Source organism: Oreochromis niloticus, linkage group LG3, assembly GCF_001858045.2.
Source record: "Oreochromis niloticus isolate F11D_XX linkage group LG3, O_niloticus_UMD_NMBU, whole genome shotgun sequence".
NCBI classification, from domain to species: domain Eukaryota; kingdom Metazoa; phylum Chordata; class Actinopteri; order Cichliformes; family Cichlidae; genus Oreochromis; species Oreochromis niloticus.
Genome location: NC_031967.2, coordinates 53,115,971 through 53,137,280, shown reverse-complemented (window position 1 = coordinate 53,137,280; position 21,310 = coordinate 53,115,971). Strand labels below are relative to the sequence as shown.

Genomic DNA, 21,310 nt, shown 5'->3' with positions numbered 1-21,310 from the left:
CTTCCACACTGATTGCAGACAATGAGCCGCATGTGGAGGCAGATGTAGACCCAGAACTTCACCTGGAGGCAGGACCTGAGCTTTGAGTAAGAAAACATTCCCTAAAACACCACCGACACCCCGAATCATGACACGAGCACTTGTATTCACTGATCTGAGAGGTTGGAGTCACAGAGTTGTGGTTCCAAGTAGTAAAAATAATAAATAAGAGTAAAATTTGAAATGCAAGTCTGCAGCTTTCAATGTATTTGAAAGCTGATGTATATATCAATATCAATATAAGTGAAAGAAAAACCTGTTCTACACATTCTGACCTTTTATTCTGTAAATGTTCACATTTTGCAGCATATATAACCTGATATTCAACAGCGTAAAACACAAAAATACTTGCAGTAAAAATAAAGACACTGGCTCTGTGTCTGAAAGCCAAATATCTCATATTTGAAGGATTAATAACTGTGTAATATTTAATGATTTTTGTGTCTGAATGTGAACATTTTTGAAATAAAAAACAATTCATGGTATAATATGTGCCATGGTGTGACAGTGTGACAGCTTTTTATTTACTTGTCATTCATATATTATAAATGTAAAAACTGATCCGCCTCCTTTGTTCATGTTCAAAGTGTTAAACAAACAGCGTCTACGTCAAACTGCTCCACTTCCTGGACTGTGTCAAAGCCTGATAACTCCTCCCTCTTCTTCCTGAAACACTGTGAATGTATTTCCTTGTTCCCTCCCCTTTAGATCTGCAGTTTGAAGATGGGTATAACAAACATGTTGTAACATTCCAGAGCCGACAGGCTCCATTCACTGCAGAAAAGTATGTTATGACATCACAGGTCAGAATGCTTTCGTTTCTGCCAAAGAGAAACTGAGAGGAGAAATGGCGCAGAAAGGAGTTCAGCTGGACCGAGAAACTATTTCTTGTTCCATCTGTTTGGATCTACTGAAGGATCCGGTGACTACAACCTGTGGACACAGCTACTGCATGAACTGTATTAAAAGTTTCTGGGATGAAGAGGACAGGAAGGGAATCCACAGCTGCCCTCAGTGCAGGAAGACTTTCACACCGAGGCCTGTCCTGGAGAAAAACATCGTGTTAGCAGCTTTAGTGGAGCAGCTGAAGAAGACTGGACTCCAAGCTGCTCCAGCTGATCACTGCTATGCTGGACCTGAAGATGTGGCCTGTGATGTCTGCACTGGGAGGAAGCTGAAAGCTGTCAAATCCTGTTTAGTCTGTCTGGCCTCTTACTGTGAGAAACACCTCCAACCTCACTATGATGCACCTTCATTTAAGAAACACAAGCTGGTGGCCCCCTCCAAGAAGCTCCAGGAGAACATCTGCTCTCGTCATGATGAGGTGATGAAGATTTTCTGTCGTACTGATCAGCAGAGTATCTGTTATCTCTGCACAATGGATGAACATAAAGGCCATGAAACAGTCCCAGCTGCAGCAGAAAGGACTGAGAAGCAGAAGGAGCTCGAGGTGAGACGACTAAACATCCAGCAGAGAATCCAGGAGCGAGAGAAAGATGTGAAGCTGCTTCAACAGGAGGTGGAGGCCATCAATGGCTCTGCTGATAAAGCAGTGGAGGACAGTGAGAAGATGTTCACTGAGCTGATCCGTCTCATCCAGAAAAGAAGCTCTGATGTGAAGCAGCAGGTCAGATCCCAGCAGGAAACTGAAGTGAGTCGAGTCAAAGAGCTTCAGGAGAAGCTGGAGCAGGAGATCGCTGAGCTGAAGAGGAAAGACGGCGAGCTGGAGCAGCTCTCACACACAGAGGATCACAACCAGTTTCTACACAACTACCCCTCACTGTCAGCACTCAGTGAGTCTACACACTCATCCAGCATCAATATTCGTCCTCTGAGGTACTTTGAGGATGTGACAGCAGCTGTGTCAGAGACCAGAGATAAACTACAGGACATTCTGAGAGAGGAATGGACAAACATCTCACTGACAGTCACTGAAGAGGATGTTTTACTGTCACCACCAGAGCCAAAGACCAGAGCTGGATTCTTAAAATATTCACGTGAAATCACACTGGATCCAAACACAGCGCACACACGTCTGTTATTATCTGAGGGGAACAGAAAAGTAACAAGAATGAAACAACAACAGTCTTATTCTGATCATCCAGACAGATTCACTGGATGGCTTCAGGTCCTGAGTAGAGAGAGTCTGACTGGACGTTGTTACTGGGAGGTGGAGTGGAGAGGGGGAGTTGGTGTAGCAGTTGCATACAAGAATATCAGCAGAGCAGGGAGGGGCGATGAATGTGTATTTGGATACAATGACAAATCTTGGGCATTATGTTGTGACACAAACAGTTACATATTTTTTCACAACAAAGTCCGAACTGTCCTCTCAGGTCCTCGGTCCTCCAGAGTAGGAGTGTACCTGGATCACAGAGCAGGTATTCTGTCTTTCTACAGCGTCTCTGAAACCATGACTCTCCTCCACAGAGTCCAGACCACATTCACTCAGCCGCTCTATGCTGGACTTTGTCTTTTTGGATTTGGAGTCACTGCAGAGTTGATTAAAGTCAAATAGACCTTTGAGCTTCCAGTTTGTTGTTCTTGTCTCTCTTTGCTGTTGAGAGCTCACTGTTGTGCTGTTTCTTCTCTGCACAGAGATCACTTTATGGCTGCGAGTTTGACATCTTATGATTGATTGTCTGTAGTTACCTGTAAATTTACCTGAAACTGTATTCAAATCAATGCAACACTTTTTCTCTGTTGAGTCTTTGTGAACAGATCAGAGTGACATGTGAGAAATTTATTTCAAAACAGTTTCCACTGGTTTCCTGTGTACAACAAGAGTAGTAGTAGTCATGCACCAGCTCCAGATCCTTCACTTGGATCTGCAACGGTTTCTTCCCCCGCATATCAGTCCTCTCCCCCGTCACCGTCATCAGCTGGGTGTCGGTGGGTGACCAACCGGCTCGGATCCCAGGGAGCACCCCAGGTCGTATTAGGGAAATGGTAGACCCCCTACCCACCACGGCCTGGTAGGGCTGGTCCTCAACACAGCAGCTCAGGTAGAGTCCCTTGATGTGCCCGACTCAGCCCACCACCGTGCATTGCCCTTGGAGGGTGGCAGGAATCTGGAGCGGTGGTCCACTCATTAAACTGCTCCCCCCCCTCGTTTCCCTGAGGTTGCGAAATTCTGGTCTTCGGGGCGGGCGCCGGGCAGTCACGTGCCACGTGGCCAGCAGCGGTCGGTCGGTCGACAGGGACGCTCTGGGGCACCAAGGGCTGCAGTTGGCGTATCTCCGCGACCTCCCCTCCCTGTTGCTGTCCGCGGCTCTTGGGGGGGTCACCTGCTGTTTAGGTCGCGAGACAAGCACCAGCTTATCCCTTTCAGCCTCAAGAAGCACCTCATGGAGAGTTCGAGGCATGGCCAGGCGGACGTGTTGGCGCAGTCACTCTGGAAAGAGTCCTCGCAGAAAAGCATGCAGGCTAAGCTCCTCACGGGCTGCTGTTGGGAACTCCGGGTAGCCACGACGAGCATATAGCAACATATCAGCTGCAAAGGAGCCCAGGCTCTCCTCTGCCCGACGGCTCCAGTTGGTCAGCTTCTCCCTGCTCTGATCAGTGGAGTGCCGCTGCCCAAATCACTTCTCGAGGGCCATGGTGAGGGCCTGGAGCTCATGCTGTTCTGTCGGGGCTAGGTCAAGGAGTACCTGCAGTGCATCTCCCTCTAATGCTAGCACTAGGTGTGTAGCAGCCTCTTCGTCGCTCCAGCCACTATGCCTCGCTGCTAGCCAGATTTGTGAGAGGTAGGGCTCTAGCGGGGTTAGCCTGTTGTATTTTGGTACGTTAGCTGGCATTGTGGGCAACACGGCTCGCTGTTGGGGGCTCGGCGTGTCGGACAACAGAGGCAGCCCACGAAGCATTGTCCTAGTGTCTGTCACGAGGGGCCGCTACTTCCCCGCCTCCTCAGCCGCCGCGGTTCGCTCACGCCGTCGGGACCCTTCGGGGGATTACATGGCTGGTCGCTTCCTCCCGCCCCAATCCCCAGCTCCCCAAGCAGCGAATGCTCTCCTCGACGGCCTCTGAATGTCTCTCTCCATTCCGGCGAGAGTGAGCTATCGCACTTCTGACACCAATGTGGCGAGCTCATTCCAGGAGGAGACAGAGGTGTCATTTGGTCTTGCTTCCCACAAGTTAGCCAGGGAGCACAGCCGTTTATTAGCATTCAACAGAACAAAAACAACAACCACACAAAGGCACTCTCTCCACCCAGGAACACGCACTTGCAGAGAGAGAGCGTCACCCGTAACCATGGCAACATAACGCTGCCGCCTGGAACAACAGAACATAGCTGTCAAACCCCAAACAGCCCTGACCCGCTACAATATGGAATTATTTAGCAAAGAAAAAAAATGATAAATAACTCTATGTTTTATACTCTAGATTCCTTAAAGTACCCGTTACTTTGCTGACACCACTGCAAACCCTTGGCCTTCTCTTGATGAGCTTCATGATGTAGTCATCTGAAATGGTTTTCACTTCACAGGACCGTCCCAGGAAAGGAAGACCAAGAGTCAGCTCTGATAATGAAGATAAATTCATTCGAGTCACCAGCCTCAGAAATGACAAGTTAACAGCACCTCAGATTAGAGCCGAGGTAAGTGCCACACAGAGTTCCAGTAGCAGACACATGTCTACATCAACTTTTCAGACTGTGTGAATCAGGCCTTTATGGTCAAATAGCTGTTAAGAAACCACCTAAGGAAAAGCAACCACCTAAGGAAAAGCAACAAGCAGAAGAGATTTGTTTGGGCCAAGAAACACAAAGAAGGGATATTAGACCAGTGGAAATCTGTGCTGATAAGTCTAAATGTGCGAGCTTTGGTTCCACCTGCCGTGTCCTTGTGCAACACGGAAAAGGTGAACGGATGGTCTCTGCATGCATGGTTCCTACCATGAAGCCTGGAGGAGGAGGTGTGATGGTGTGGGGGTGATTTGATGGTGACACTGTTTGTTTGTTTTTTCTAAAACTGAAGGCATGCTGAACCAGCATGGCTACCACAGCAGTGTGCAGTGACATGCCATCCCATCCAGTTTGTGTTTAGTTGGACCATCATTTAATTTTCAACAGGACAATGACCCCAAACACACCTCCAGGTTGTGTAAGAGCTATTTGACCAGGGAGTGTGATGGATACATTACTGTGCAAAGGTTTTAGGCAGATGAGAAAAAATGCTGTAGACAAAGAATGCTTTCAAATATGGAAGTGTTAATCATTTATTTTCATCAATCAACAAAATGCAGTGAAGAACAAAAGAGAAATCTTAATCAAATTAATGTTTGGTGTGAACAACCTTTGCCTTCGAAATAGCATCTATTCTTCGAGGTCCACTTGCTCACAGTTTTTGAAGGAACTCGGCTGGTAGGTGGTTCCAAACATCTTGGAGAATGCACCACAGATCTTCTGTGGATGTATGCTTTCTCACATCCTTCTGTCTCTTCATGTAATCTCAGACACACTCGATGATGTTGAGATCAGAGCTCTGTGGGGGCCATACCATCACTTCCAGTACTTCTTGTTCTTCTTTACGCTGAAGATAGTTCTTAATGAATTTGGCTGTATGTTTGAGGTCGTTGTCCTGCTGCAGAATAGATTTGGGCCCAAAAAACAATTGTTTATATTTCTGAATGCATTCTTTGTTTACAGCATTTTTTCACACCTGCCTAAAACTTTTGCACAGTACTGTATATGTATAACAAAATTCTTGAACTAGGAGAAGAAGTGTACTGATAGTAGTGATGTACTGATGTTTATACTTCAATGCAACCAACACCCCTACCTCTTTAAAACCTTATTTAGCATAGACACGCCCCCACATGTGTCATCAGGTAAACACTGGAAAGTCACCTGTGGTTCAACAAACGACCACTAAAGACCATGTCCAGGGTGTTTACGGTCTTGTTTCTAATTTCGCTGGTTCAGCGGACATCTCCTGACGGTGAGTCACGGGAACCGTTCAGTCTGTGGCTGTTCCTGTGTACAACAAGAGCGGGCTGGCTTTACCTTACGAACCAGTAACGATTAGCTAGCAAGCTAACTGTAAGCTAACGCTAACTCTACTCAGATCTATTTACCTGCTAATGTATAAAGCCGCGTGGCTTTTTATGTTTTTATCCGCCCTGTTAGAAAAACAAACTGGCTAAAAGTTAATCAACTTGTTAAAAGTGGTTAAAAGAGCGAAATTTGTTACTTTATTCAGTTGCATAACTTTATTTAACTCTATTTAGTCCAGGCTAATGATTAGATCTAATATACTACGTTTATTAGTATCCGTTCATGTGGACTGAGTCTCCCACCTAGATCCGCTCCTCCTGCCCATTGCGCGCTCCTGACGCAGGCGCTAACTACCTTGGAAGAGTGTGCCGTTCATGCTGCGTTTAATTGTCTGGTGGATTGCCTTAACTTTGTTAATTTTAACCGTAAAACATGTTAGCTGCAGAAACCTGTAAAAGTTGAGTGCTTAAGAATACCATCAGGAAAATAAGAAAATTAAAATTAGATTGCGTGAATTTAAATTTTATGACTCATCAGTTTTTGAATTGAATAGTAGCATCTCAGTTTTAAAGACAGAGACCTAATGGGTGTCACCTCAATGAGCAATTTATAGATTAGTGAGGTATTTTGGTGTTTTTTTTTTTTTAAAACAAACAAACATTTATTTAGCTAAATGCTGGCATTGCAAAGTGGGCAATAAGCTTTCCTCGACTTCCAGACAAGTGACGGAAGCGGCTATCAATGAGTGAAGAATACCACTGATATATCCTCCTGAGATCCGTAATGTTCAATTATGTCTTCTGTATTGGACACACAAATCACAAAAAGTCAAAGCCGTTGATCGTTGTGTGATCGTGTGACTGCAGCATTATTAGTCTGTTTACATGTGAGGATTTTATACTTCTGTACTTTTAGAAACATCTGTGATCTGTAAATGTATGAATGACTGTGTCTGAGTCACTGTATGGACTGTGTTCAAGCTCATGGTGCAGTCTGTATGTCTTCATTATCAGGCTGATGCATACATGACTGTGGGAACTGAGCTGAATAGGCTGTATCCACACAATGGATATAAAGGAGCTGTAACTATTTTGCCTATTTTTTTTTATTGCTGGTATGAACCCTGTTTGTGTGTTATTGATCTCTTTGCAAAGGCTGCAAATGACTCTCAGAAAATCAATTTGGTTTTGGGGCTCAAATTATTTTTCCACAACAAGCAGTAAGGCTGCAAGGGCTATCCAGCTTGTTATATGCACACATTTCAAAAGTACTGATGGTATGAGGGCGCATTGGTGCCTATGAATTGGCGGTTTGCACATCAGGAAGTACACCATCAGTGTTAAAGGTATATGCACGTTTTAAAGTACTATATTTCCTAAACAATGCTAAACTGCATGCTGCAGCTATAACAGAAGCATGGCTTTGAAGTAGAAGAATCGTGGTGCTGAAATTGCCTGCTTGCAGTCCAGACCTTTCACCAGCTTAAAACATTGTTTTAACTGCTGAGCAGCTAGAATCCTCTATCACACAAGAATGGGAAAACGTTCCTCTCCTAGAAGTCTGATGTGGAGCTGTCACCAGTTCCCAGATGTTCACAGACTGTTGTTAAAAGCAGAAGACATGTCACGCAATGGTAAATATTTGCTTTCAATCCTACTAAAAAAGTCTAATATGTCTTTTTAAACAAAAGAAATAATGACGGAGAGCTTTTCCTAGTTTAGACAGACTTTATGGACAGACCATAATGTCAGCGCTATCACCAGCTTCATGTTTATCTCTGCTGCCCATCTTCCTACAGCTTCCTGACATCTCGGTGCTCTGCCTAGATCTGCTGCTTTCATCTTGTTTACCTGTGAGATTTTCTCTCTGTCTCATTCTCTGGTGTTGTACAATAACTCCTGAATTAATAAACCACTTAGTCAAGGTCAATGCCAGAGCCATAAATAATAATGTGTACTGTATTTTTTTTAAATTTAAGAATTAATGTCAGTGTTTTCCAAATGTTTCTGCAAATATTTTAAAATAAAAGCCACATTAAGAAATGAAGGGTTTCTGTCTATTGAATCTCCAGAGGGCTTTAATTTGAAACAGATACAGGAAGTAACTTTAAAGGGTGAGAAAAAATACAAACTACTAGAGTATAAGAAAATATGTTTGTCAAATATAAGGAATAAGAAAAACTCCATTAATAGAATGAAACACACCGCTCTTATAGTGTGGGTTTACACTGAGTTTAGAGTTTTTTTAAGCTGTTCCAGAGAATGGGAGGATCTGCTGGATCCAGCAGAACAACCAATGAAATCTGTACAGGTGTCAGGCCACATGGCAGGAAGCTATTAGGTCACAGTATAAATGCGCACTGTGGACTCGGTATATTCAGTCTTTGGTCGACCCTAAAACACGAAGGAGCCATATCAGGTTCAGAGTTTAGTTACTGAAACATAATTTATTTAGTTTATATGAAACAGCTCATCTGTCACCAAGTATCTGTTGTTGAGGAAGTTTGTTTTTAACAGCTGAAGGAGGAAAACCAAAAACAAGAAGGACATGACTGTTGAAAGAACTGCGTCACTCGTCTTCTTCACTTTACTGGTTGGGGGCTTGTTGATCTCTGCAGGTAAGATTTTAAAACTGAGTTTTCTGATTTTTTAAAGGACACAAGAATTCCCCAAGTTCACTAGCGTAAATTAATGTTTTAGCAAGTTATATTAAAGTTGTATCAAAGCTTTCGGGTCAATTGAAAATGGCGTGTCAAGACTTCAGGAGAGAGAAAGTCATCAGTTTTTAATTAGATTTCTTAGATTTGAAATGTTCACCTTGAAACATTGCCTGACATTTGAAAGGGTGTGCAGGGGAGAGAAAAAAACAGCTGGGGGAAAAAAGATTCCTTTGCTTGGACCTCTGGCGAGAGGGACTAATCCAATTCTCTACAACCTGACTCATTTTCCTCACAAGTCCCTCCCACCAGAGACGCCAGGAGAAAGGAGGAAAATGAGTCATGTGAGAGGAGGACGCCTGAGGAGAGAGGGAATATGAGGACAGGCATTTAACTTGACTACTCATCTCTCCTTTACTCTACGTTTTATTTATTTACATGTTTACTGGAGCCACATCATAAAAAGTTTTCTTACAGCCCAACCACATATGGCTTTATATGAACAGTATTGTGACATATTTTTTTGTGAACGTCTAATTCACAATTAGTTACCTAAACGATCTGAGTCAACACCTAAAGCGTAAAACCCTGATAAGGACTACCAAAAACACTATATTCTTCTGAACCACTTGATTTAAGTAACCCTTTAGTGGCCAGGAAGTGACTAGAACTGATTGCAACTTTAGAGACACAAACCTAACTTCATATGAAGAATTAAAAGTATAATGTCAAGTTAAACTTAAATTTAAACTTGCACATTGAATTAACGCACATTGAATATCTAATTTACAGTTTACACTGTATGTCTGCTTTAGAAGTGAGCAGTTACTCTTTTATCCCTTCAACCTCACTGCTTTGTATCGTTTTCTCTTTCAGACCAGAAAATCATCTCATCTGAGGCTGGACAGAATGTCACTCTGACATGTCAAGCTCCAAACAACAGCATTCTAGTTGTAGAGTGGAAAAGAGCTAACCTGGATGAATATGGCCTTTTGTACCGGGATGGTCGCTTATATCCAGCCAACCAGCATACATCTTTTAAGAACAGGGTGGAACTGCAGGACATAGAATTGAAACATGGTGACGTGTCTTTGATTCTGAAGAATGTGATGATTACTGATAGTGGAACATACAAATGTTTTGTTGTCATGGAAATTGGTAATAATAATAAGAGTCCCATCATCACCATCAACCTGAACATCACTGATCCTCCAGGTGAGTCAGACTTCAGGGAGTCTTTTTTGACAGAGCAAGTTTTGGTTATTGTATCCAAAATTTGTGATTCTGTTCTGTTGCTGTTGTGATTCCTTTCACCAAAATGATTTTTAAGTCATCTTTCTCTAAAATTGCCCCTCAGAAAACTGTGCTAGAAAAAAATGTCTAAAAACATCCCTACTTTCATCTCTTGAAATCTTTTTTTAATGGCTTTTTTTTTTTTTTTTTTTTTTTTTTTGTCATATCAAAAGTAACTTAACAAACCAAAGAATCTGAGATTGTTTAAAAATAGCAGCTTAGGCAAGACTACAAGTACTGTGTCACTGTCTAAAAACGTATGAACCTCACAGTTGGAGAAAGAGAGCTGACACATGACATTCCTTTGATCTGTGGGCTCATTAATCCAGGTAGACTACTAGAAAACTTGAATCCAGCAGAGGGCAGTGTTTGAGGGATAGCTGTTACTGTTGTGTATTATGTGATGTGAGCCGTGGGTTTAGGCTATAATTAGTAATTATACCAATTAGTAACCAATAAATAATAAGTAAAAATGATTAAATTTACTAATTAATAAAGTTTTGTTGAATATGTTGATAATAATCCCCATAGAGAGAGATGCATATAGATTCATGATTCAGATACATGGTAGGGGGATTATTTGTTTTGAGGGGTTGCAGTGGTTATTGCTGTCACAGCAAGAAGACTCTTGGTTCAAACCCCATCTGGGGCCTTTCTGTTTAGAGTTGACATGTTTTTCCTTCCACAGTCCAAATGCATGTTTGTGTGTGTGTACATAAGGTTAACTGGTGATTTTAAATTAGCAGTGATGGTTAAGCAGATAAAGTATACAGAACAAAAATCACTATATAACATATATGACAAATCATCAGATATTTACTTATTTTCTTCAACATTTGGTAACAATCAAAGTACTTAATTAATCCCAGAGGAAATCATGTGGTCACAGATGCTCCAACACAGTAGAAACAGTAACTGATTAAATACCACATGTCCCAAAAAGTTGGATGAGTGTGGAAAAGTTTCTCCCACTGAAAATGCCAGTCCAACTGAACAGAATCTACTTTTTGTGAATTTCCTTACCTGGATGATTGAGCATGCATAAAGAAAATATATTACAAAGTTACAAAATATAACATGGCTCTAATAGACACAAATGGCTCCAATTTTAAATATCCCAGTATATTATACAAAATGAAATACGTATGTATTTTTATATTATGGTTGACACTGAGGTGCCTCCCTTTTTACACTGTAATTCCTGCACTTTATTTTCTTTGTAGAGGATTTGCAAAGAAACTGCAAGTATGCTGTCTTTTTAATATTTTTATTTGATTTTAATAATTTTATTCAGGAAGTAAGAATTTTATTTCTATAGCACATTTATAACAAAGGTGTTTTACTCTCTATTATGCTTGAATTCTCTTTTATTTGATTCTACATTGGGACTTGCTCAAAATCTTTGATTTTGGGCAATTTTATTTTGTCATATCCTACCTTTTAATTTTATCTGGTTTTAACTCCACAAAAGAAGGTATGTGGAAGCTTAGAGCTATTATTTGCTAGCGATCTTAGTGAGTTCTTAGGTTCCAAAGCACTTTTTACTTCAAGCCAAATTCACTGATCTAGACACTCATACAGCACATTATCACATGTTTTCTAACTAGCTTACATGTGTACAATGGAAGCAGCAGGGGTAATTTTGTGGTTTAGTATCTTGCTCAACAATAATTTGACATACAGATGGGTGTCGAATCTGCGTCTCGTTGGGCTCTGCAGGTAAGGCTGAGGTGGTTTTAAATGCTGCTGTTTTGTAATGATTTGTAAAATAACAGAAGCTCATAAATAAATAAGTTCACATTTGGTAAATATGTCGATGGGTGTGTTGGTGACCGGACAGGTTTAACGTCAAAAGTAAAGCTGGACTGAACCAATTAGAAACGTATGCAAATCTGAGGAGTAAACTCAGGCTAAACGTATCAAACTGTTCTCCTAAAGTTAGTGGAAAAGGAAACGTCTAGAAAAAATAACTATAGACAGGTCCCCACATGTGGTAACAGGTAAAATCCGCAAAGTTACCCGTGGCTCAACACACGATCACTAAAGACTATGTCCAGATTGTTTACAATCCTGTGTCTAATGTCACTGGTTCAGTGGACAGCTCCTGACGGCGAGTCCCGGGAACCGTTTAGAGCCTGTGGCTGTTCCTGTGTAAAACACAACTATTGGGCCTAAAAATGTGAAACTCATGAAAAAGGGGAGGGGAGAACACCCCATACAACAACCAGAAACCAGTTTTTGACACAACACCGGTGGACTGTGCAGTTCATGCTGCCTTCACTGGTCAGATGGATTGTAGTAACTTTGTTGCTTTACTGGATTTACTGGATCGGATATCGGCGAGAAATAAAAAATGTAATCCGATCCATTAAATATTAAAAAAAACACCTCACAAAACTTGTGACGCGGAGTAACTCGGCTCATAACCGTAGCACGTTGGAGCAGTGTGCTCATGTGATAGAGCGGCTGTGTGTATTTGTAGCATCGCTAGCAATCCAGCATTTCATCTCTGAGGAAGTTATCCCAGAGAGAAGTAAAGCAAGTGTGTAAGTTCATCTCTGAATGTTTGTAAAGCGTTCCCATGTTAAGCTTAACAACCGATATATAGAGCGACTGCCTCTTCTCTCTCTCCCTCCCTCTCCTGCTGCTATTTCAATCGTGAAACTGATCAATGATCAGCTGATCGGCTTTTCTGTCGCGAGTCCGTCTCTCTTCTTTGTTTTTGGCCCACTTTGCACCAGAAAGAGGAAACCAACGGCTGAACAACAGCAGCACGTTTAAGCTTGATAAGCTGTTGTTAGAATTTATTTAATATTACTTTCTACACCAGGATCCTTTTTCTACGTAGCTGACGGCTGGTAACTGTGCAGGGGCGGATCTAGCAAAGTTTAGCCAGGGGGGCCGATAGGGCATTAACAGGGAAAAGGGGGCACAGAGACATGCTTTTCTTTCTTATTCTCATTTAAAATGTCTAGCTTTTAATAAATAATTATCTGAATCTTACACCCAAAGTTTTAATCTGATGTAAAATGTATAAAAGTCCATTACTGTATATAGTAACTGTTAAGTCTAATATACCCTAGTAAGCTATAGTACTTTTTCCTTTGGGAAGATACCATCTGTGCAGTCTGCAATTCTGTTGAAGAAAGATGTTGAATCTATTTAATTATTCTTGAAAAATAATTTATTTCTGTGCATTTTTTTTTCACCCTGCATCAAATTAAAGTTGATTATGTCGATTAAGCATCATGAGGTGGAGGGTGGGGGGTGGTTCCCCATTTTTTTTTGCTGGGAGTTTGCAACCCTATTAGTTAGGTTGCTTAATATTTCTGCTAAGTACTCTTTAAAATACCAGAATAGGGAGGAATGTGTAGGTTTAAGTTTATTAGATTGATCAGTGTTGCTGAACTATGAAATATTTTGGGTGCAGTGTATTTTTTACATGCAGGTATAACAGAATAGCTTTAGTGTTGTTGTTTATTTAAACTTGAGTATGAACTTATACAAAATGCAGCAAGATATTAAAAAACAGTTTTATTGATTAAAAAACACACTATATCGGATTCATATCGGTATCGGCAGATATCCAAATTTATGATATCGGTATCGGTATCAGACATAAAAAAGTGGTATCGTGCCATCTCTAATCTCAGTCTAAATGACATGATCCACTGAGACCTGTGCGCTGTCACCTCAAAGAGAGATTTATTGGTTAGTGAGGTATTTTGGGATTGTAATTCAGAGTTTTAAATGGCAGGTAGATGGCTTGTTTGGAAATGTGTTTTGGTCACAGGGTAAGCACATCCTGTCTCTTAACCCTCCACTGAAGCCTTATACACACTGGAAGTAATTCGTAACAACATAGTGACAAAACACCAAAGAAGGTGAACAATATTTGGTTGTGCAGTGCTGGCAACATAGAGTGGGCATTTTTCAGTACAAGTACATTAGAGGGTCATCAGATGTCTGCTTAAAAGTGATTTACAGCGAGCGAATCACTTCTAGTGTTAAAGTTTGGCTCAGTAGTTTGGTGGGTGGTTCTGAACAGAAACCAATTGGCTGCTGTGAAGGTGATGAGTCCTCACTGTGTTTTCTTTTCTTTTTCTCAGCTTCAGACCAGCAGATCTTCAGACAAGCTGGGATGAGTGTCAATCTGACATTTCTGGTTCCCACTGGCACCACATCTGTATGGCTAAAAAGACTTGAGAAATATAAAGACAATGAGAAATATATCTCCTACTGCAAAGACTTAACACCCACACATCCCAATGATCAGGAGGAGTCATTTAAGGGTCGGGTGGAGGGGATGGACTGTAGCAATATCAGCGGCACCGTCTCAGTAACTTTGAAGAACCTGACCAGAAACGACAGTGGGACATACGAGTTTCATGGGGTGGACCATGGTGGAAGATACTTTAATAAAACTGTCTTCCTCAACGTTACTGACCCAGGTGAGACAGGCTTATTCACAACATTACCTCCCTTGGGTATACCACCGGGTGGGCGTAGTACAAAGCTAAATGGTACAATAAATTTGAAGAGCTTTCCGTACTACAGAGATTGTTTGTTCAACATGAGTTACCATGGCGATATAACCTGATTTGGAGGCTGTTTTATCTGGTTTTGCTTTGAATGGATTCAAATGCCAGCTCATCTTTTTGAGATGTGGTTTCTTGTGAAAGTCACAAATTAAATTTGTAAACTAGAACCAAAGAAACTGTGTGACATTCAAAATGTTGCCTGACCCCAGTTAAAGTCACACCAGTCTCAATAATCACGAGAAAATTACTTCAGATCAGGGAAAATGGTTAGTAATTACATCCAAAATTTGTGATGCCGTTCTGTTGCTGTTGTAACGCTTTTAACCAATAAGATTTATTTTAATCTTCTTTCTCTAAAATGTCTAGAAACACCCCTACTTTCATCTCTTGAAATATCTTTTGAGAGAACTTGTATCTCTTTCTCCTTTTTTTGCCAGAGTAAAGTAATTGGACAAACAAAAAATCTTCTGTAACTGAAAAACGAGCAATGATGATATAATACTATATACACAGACAAAACTACAAACCTGACAAAATGCCATGGTTAAATAAAAAGCACTCTGTTAATGAAAGTGTATTTCATAATTTGAAATCATTCAAATGGATAATAGATGGTGGGGAATATTAGAATATCATCGTATCAGTGAAAGCAGCACAGGTTATTTTGGGGTTCAGTGTCTTGCTCAAGAATATTTTGACATATATACGAGAGGGGCCAGGGATCGAATCACAACCTGGTATGCTCTACCTTCTGAGCCACAGCTGGTCTGAGTGATGTGATAAGAAGTGCAGTAGATAATGTCTGACAGCAGTTTGAAGAGAAAATGGATTCTGTTCTGTTCTTCACTCATCACCTACCTGACAGCTGACACCTCACACCTGTTTCTCACCTGCAGGTCACACAGGAGGAGGGAAGAACAATGGAGACAGTAGAGGACATCTTGGACTGTTAGTCGGGCCTTTTGTTGTTCTGTTGGTCTGTGTGCTTGTGTGTGTGAAGTGGCTTAAAAATCACAGTAAAAAGAATTCACCCTTTTCTTCTCTTCCTAACAACGAAGCTGACAGAAAAGTAGAGCAATCTGCAAATAATTCAGTAGTCTAGCAATTCTAAGTGAGACCACAAACACATTCTTGTCCAAAGCTCAAATTCTACAAAAACCTTTCCACTGCAATAAAGTGGAGGGGGTTTTGAGATTACTGCTTGAAAAACTGCATCTTCACAGCATAGAGATCCCTGTGACAGATACAGTTTGGTCGTTCTGTCTGTCCCTACATATCTTCTCTCTGTGTACTCGAGCTTCTTCCCAGTCCAAAGGTTTGCATGCTCGCCTAAATAGCGGTCCTATATTGGCCATAGATGTGTATTTGAGTGTGAGGTTGTGTCTGTGTTGGTTTCTGATGACTGGTGACCCGTCCAGAGAGTGCCCCATCTTTTACCTTAAGTCAGCTCCCCCCCCACCCAACATTTTGTCTTTATGCAATTTGAAAGAACCAAGTGCATCGGTATGAAAAGAAACAATAGGAGTGAAGACAAGTCTCTAGCAAAGTGGGGTGACCACTACATCTGAACCCACCAAAGTTCTGGGACGTCGGCAGATGAGGAAGGCAAGCACATGCCCCAACTGAGGGCGTCGGCAGATGGGGAACTGCAAGCGTGCCCAAACCTGGGAAGTCAGCGGATGGGGAAACGCAAGCGGGCCCCAACTTGGCACGTTGGCAGATGAGGAAGGCAAGCACATGCCCCAACTGAGGGCGTCGGCAGATGGGGAACTGCAAGCGTGCCCAAACCTGGGAAGTCAGCGGATGGGGAAACGCAAGCGGGCCCCAACTTGGCACGTCGGCAGATGGGGAACCGAAAGCGTGCCCCAACCTAGGATGTTGGCGGATGGGGAAACGCAAGCGGGCCCCAACTTGGCACGTTGGCAGATGAGGAAGGCAAGCACATGCCCCAACTGAGGGCGTCGGCAGATGGGGAACTGCAAGCGTGCCCAAACCTGGGAAGTCAGCGGATGGGGAAACGCAAGCGGGCCCCAACTTGGCACGTCGGCAGATGGGGAACCGAAAGCGTGCCCCAACCTGCCCGTGTGGGAAACTTAAATAAATACCTACTTTAAATGCGTTGTGTATTCGACTTATCTGTAGTCGTATGAGCATGTTGAAATGTTGGGCATCATGATCCAATCAAAAGAATATGCAGGGAAAAGTGATTTAGATAACTCCAATGCCAAGAAAAATCAAGATACCAGTATACCCTTTCTGGGACATGGCTACTGGGGTCCTAATCTGAAGCCAAGCCTGGGGGGATGGCTCAAGGGCGAACTCCAGGTGGCCCAGCCAGGCTCAAGCTGAAGAAGCTAAATGGGTCAATTCTTCTGTGGGACACTATTTTGGGATTTGTGGATCGGGCAGAGGTCCTGGTGCTCTGATGCACACATCTGTAGTGATGGATTGTGAGCTTCCTTCATAGAGGAGCGGGGCTCTCCCTTAGAGATGGGGTGAGGAGCTTGGTCATTTGAGGGTAAAGTTGCTGGTCCTTCACATCAAATGGAGCATGGTGAGGTGTTTCTAGCCTTCTCCAACCTGAAGGAGGCCTCAGGACTGACAGAGGAGATTGTGTATCATGACTAGATTGCGAGTGACTCTGTCCCGCATATGATCTGGAAGAAGTGGCCAGATGCAATCACTCAAATGTGTAGTTGCATCTGGACTTAAAACATGAACTGGTTCAACCAGTTGAGTAAAGGTCAGCTTGTGGATTAAGATTAGTTTTCACTTTGCTCAAAAAACCGCACACAGTACAATACCTACTCAACTAAATTTCAATCTGTTCATTTAGGAACAATTGTAAATCAATTTTGCTTGCTTTGGTGCAAATAAAAGTAACTGTGAAATGACAACCTGAATTTTCTAGGAGCTCACTGATGCCTGATCCAGATTTGATAGGGGTCCCGTGATGACATTGTCTATCATCCAATCACGAGCTTGTCCAGAAGAATTCTCATGCTATCAGAGTTGACAAGAACACAAACAACAAGGAAAACTAGGTAAAAAGCAGTCGGGAGGTAAAAGGAGAGAGCAACTGTCTGCACCACCTGCTTAAAGATTCCCTTTAGGGCAGTATTCTTGTTGTGTCTTTGATTTGCACCAAAATGGGTAAAATTAGTTTACATGATTTGCAGTGGTTTGTGCTTGCTGGTAAACAATGTTTAAAAAAACAAACAAGGGAAATGACTTGTTTTTAATTGTTTTTCAAATCTCTTTCAGATCCAACGACATCTAGAACATGAAATCACGATAGTGACGTTTGTATCTAGTTAAATCCTAGAACCTCAACAGGGCAATAGTAATGAAACAGCTTTCCTGAGGACGTGGGCTGCCTTGAGTACAATGGCACCAGATGGGCTAGGTCAGCCTGGAGTGCAGGTACACCGCCTAGAGCCACCTAGCAGCAGCTGAAAGGATCATTTAGCAGGCAAGAGACAGGGTAAGACTTTATAATCGTATTAAAGCATCTATAGCTGTGTAAGGAGGGGTTACATGACATGTTCCTTTTTCTTCCAATAACAGTAAGGCAGCATGTACCTTTATTAGTTTTTCCTAAATGCAAATGCTCAGTCTTACTAAAGATATGTGTTTTCCTGCTCTTTCTGCAGACCAGCTGGTGCCACAGGAGTGAGGAGGCCTCACATTTGTACCTTGAGGAATCAACAAGAGTCATCAGCGCACCAAAGTTTAATGGTGCGTTGTTGTGTATTTGTATTATCACTAAATAAGCCACACGCCAAGCACTATTGAGGCTCCACCCATAAATAGGCTCAGCATACTATACTGCAATACCTGGATAACTCTACCTGACTTAGAACCGAAAAAAAATCCTGTTTTTCACTATTTTTGAAAATAATCCTGAAACATGTTTATGGTTTACTTCGGGGGTGGGAACTCCAGGCCTAAAGGGTTTTAGATATGACCCTGGGTCAACACACCTGAATCACATGATTAGTTCATTACCAGGCCTCTGGAGAACTTCAAAACATGTTGAGGAGGTTATTTAGCCATTTAAATCAGCTGTGTTGGATCAAGGATGCCAGCCTTTGAGGACTGGAGTTCCCCCACCCCTGGTTTAATTGGACATGCATGTATGATATTGTGTCTGTGAATCTCTAAGTTAAGATTATATTACTTTTAAATTGGTCCAAAATGAATTAATACAGAATGGTAGTGTTAGTTTATTCCTTTACTTTTTCATATACACATTTGATTATATTTTTATGCAACATTTATTTTTAATGATTTCATTTGGAGATTTAAGCACACTATAATGTGCAGCACTGAAACTGTTCTTGATCTTGACCTAAGGTGCAAAAGACAGCCTGATACAACCACAATGTGAGCTTACATCAAGTTTCTTACTGCCATACAACTAAGGGTAATCTACTGCATGCAGGTCAGTTACAGCCTGCAAGTCATTCCAGGTCTTTCTAACCTTTTACCTTCATAACATGAACATTTTCAGTGTTATAGGCCTTCCAGGTACACAGATGTGGGTTGACAGTATGTTGAGTAATTTTCATTTCAGTACAGAAGAGAGGTCCATTTAGGCTACGTTCACACTGCACACGAAAGTGCATCAAATCCAATGTTTTTTGACCCTATGTGACCCATATCTGATCATGGTATAACAGTGTGAACAGCACAAATCCAATATTTTCAAATCTGACCCCGGTCACATTCGTATGTGGTACTGAATCCGATACATGTCTGATGTTTTAGAAAGCGACTGCTGTGTGAACGGTCATGTCACATTAAATCCGTCTTTTACATCACTGACACAAGCCAGACACCAATTATCAGCATCTGAGAAGACATCGTGAACACTTCCTGGCCATCCAGTGTAGATGTTAGTGAAACTGTTGGGAAGACAACTTTGGAGAAACGTGAACATTTTATTTGTACTGTATTTTCTGCAGATTCTGACAGAAATTTGCAACTATCCTTTGAAGCACCGCTCCTCTAAAACAGCAATAAGGATAATTATTAGGTTATCTACATTATTATGTAAATAACACAATGACTTAAAGCAAAATTGGGAAACGTAAAGTCCGAAACAAGTCTTTATATTAAGGGCCATCAGTCAAACAATATTGTTTGCTCTGGGTCTAAACAGAGCGCATTGTGTGTGACGTCTTCTTTTGCGCATGCGGGCCGCTTCGAGGGTTCACACTAGAGCGCGTTTGCTGTCGCATTTTATTTGTAGTGTGAACAAGCAGACAAAAAAATCAGATTTGATCAAAAAATCGGAATTGAGCATTAAGACCTGCAGTGTGAACGTAGCCTTAGAGTAGGGGTGTCAAACTCCAGTCCTCGAGGGCAAGACTCTATAGAACTTGACTGAATGCTGAGATGGCAACATCTAACCCTACTCAAGTAAATTTAAATAAATGTAAGTAAGTTTTTGGAAAAGTGTACTTTAATTACTTTTATTGCACAATGTTCATTCACTCATAGTGCAAATAACATGAATCAAATGGCTGAATAGCCACTTCAGCACATTGCCACAGTCAAGTTCTATAGTCTTGCTAATTCAGCTTATTTAGCCGATTTGCAAAAGGGACACATTTAAAAGTTTCAGTCCTTGAGGACTGGAGTTTGATCTGTTTCTGAGAAGTGATTGGAGAAAACTTTAAAAAGCTGATGTGAGATTGGTGGCTTCTAAAAATAAATGACAACATAAGAATGGCCTTCTTTTTTCCTACATTTCATTCTGTTCATTCATCTTTCTGTGGGTGAATAATTTTGAATTTGTCATTTTTAAACACTTGATAAGGTGCCTGTTTAAATGAATTCAGTCATCTCCCTTCATGGACTACACCTGATAAATCTTGCACTCTACCTTATCTAACCAGCATATTAAGAGGCTGAGACAGGCTGTGTAATGGCCCTCCCCCTATGCTGACTCATAGAGAGTGTGAATAAATTAACCACACCCTGTGTTCAAAGGGCAGGTTCTTCCTCTGCTTCTTGTGCTTCAGCTCTGCACACCTGGGTTGATTAACTCACATACTGGTAAAGCTCTGATCAGCTGCCCACTACTTACGATGGAGGAGGGATTTCATCAAATGCTGCATTATTAGACTCAGAAACAGTTATGGAAGTCGGCTCTTTCAGTCTGAAACTTTGCGTGCTTCGGCTCATTCACCTCATCTTACCTTCTCTATGCAGGAAATTGGGACCCACTGAGAGAGAGAATTCCTGTGGACCTGCCTGAACTGAAGCTTTGGATTCACTAACTGGAAATCCTTCTGTTGTCACATTCTGTTGTTACTTCACTGTAAATAAACGCACTGAACTTAATCCTGCAAGTCTGTGTTATGAGTGCAGTCAGTCCGTTAGTTATGACCGAGTGGAGGAATTCCTCATCTGATTTCAATGTCTTGGTCTAAATCCCCAAATGCATCAACAAGAAAGAGATTAGTAACATTCAATTCAGTTTTATTTATGTATTTATTGTATTTAGCACCAAATGACAACAGTTACCTCAAGGCACTCACAATCATTTTAAAAGACTTTGTGGACTTTAATGTATCTTAGTGTAGCGATTAAAGAAGCTGGTAAGTAGACATGAATCCAGATTAAACACCGCTCAGGGTGTCACATCAGAAATAAATGCAGTGTAAAATTATGATAAAGAAAAACATTTTCCAGGCTCATGTTGGACCCCTTGTCATCACACAGACATGTTATAAAAAAGTGGCTACTCAAGAGTTTAACTCTTTAATTTGCCGAGCT

General features: G+C 41.7%; 2 protein-coding genes across 4 annotated transcripts in view; both read left to right on the top strand.

Annotated features, from left to right (window-relative positions):
* The first annotated feature begins 542 nt into the window (after positions 1-542).
* LOC102082681 (E3 ubiquitin/ISG15 ligase TRIM25) lies at positions 543-8,651 on the top strand. Its single transcript, XM_019354613.2, has 3 exons — positions 543-1,832; positions 4,526-4,636; positions 8,551-8,651. Exons 1-2 carry the CDS (start codon positions 887-889, stop codon positions 4,561-4,563), a joined length of 984 nt encoding a protein of 327 aa, XP_019210158.2. The 5' UTR covers positions 543-886; the 3' UTR covers positions 4,564-4,636; positions 8,551-8,651.
* Positions 8,515-21,310, top strand: part of LOC102079562 (uncharacterized) — a 26,665-nt gene continuing 13,869 nt past the window's right edge. The window contains exons 1-7 of one of the 3 annotated variants that reach the window (XM_025905947.1): positions 8,515-8,651; positions 9,567-9,905; positions 14,093-14,434; positions 15,421-15,472; positions 17,789-18,008; positions 18,178-18,262; positions 20,744-20,883. In XM_025905947.1, the coding sequence (XP_025761732.1) occupies positions 8,582-8,651; positions 9,567-9,905; positions 14,093-14,434; positions 15,421-15,472; positions 17,789-17,804 (819 nt within the window). In that variant the 5' untranslated portion in view covers positions 8,515-8,581 and the 3' untranslated portion in view covers positions 17,805-18,008; positions 18,178-18,262; positions 20,744-20,883. Of the gene's footprint in view, positions 8,652-9,566; positions 9,906-14,092; positions 15,371-15,420; positions 15,473-17,788; positions 18,009-18,177; positions 18,263-20,743; positions 20,884-21,310 lie in introns of those variants that run through there. The other 2 variants (XM_025905945.1, XM_025905946.1) reach the window with 2 other exon arrangements.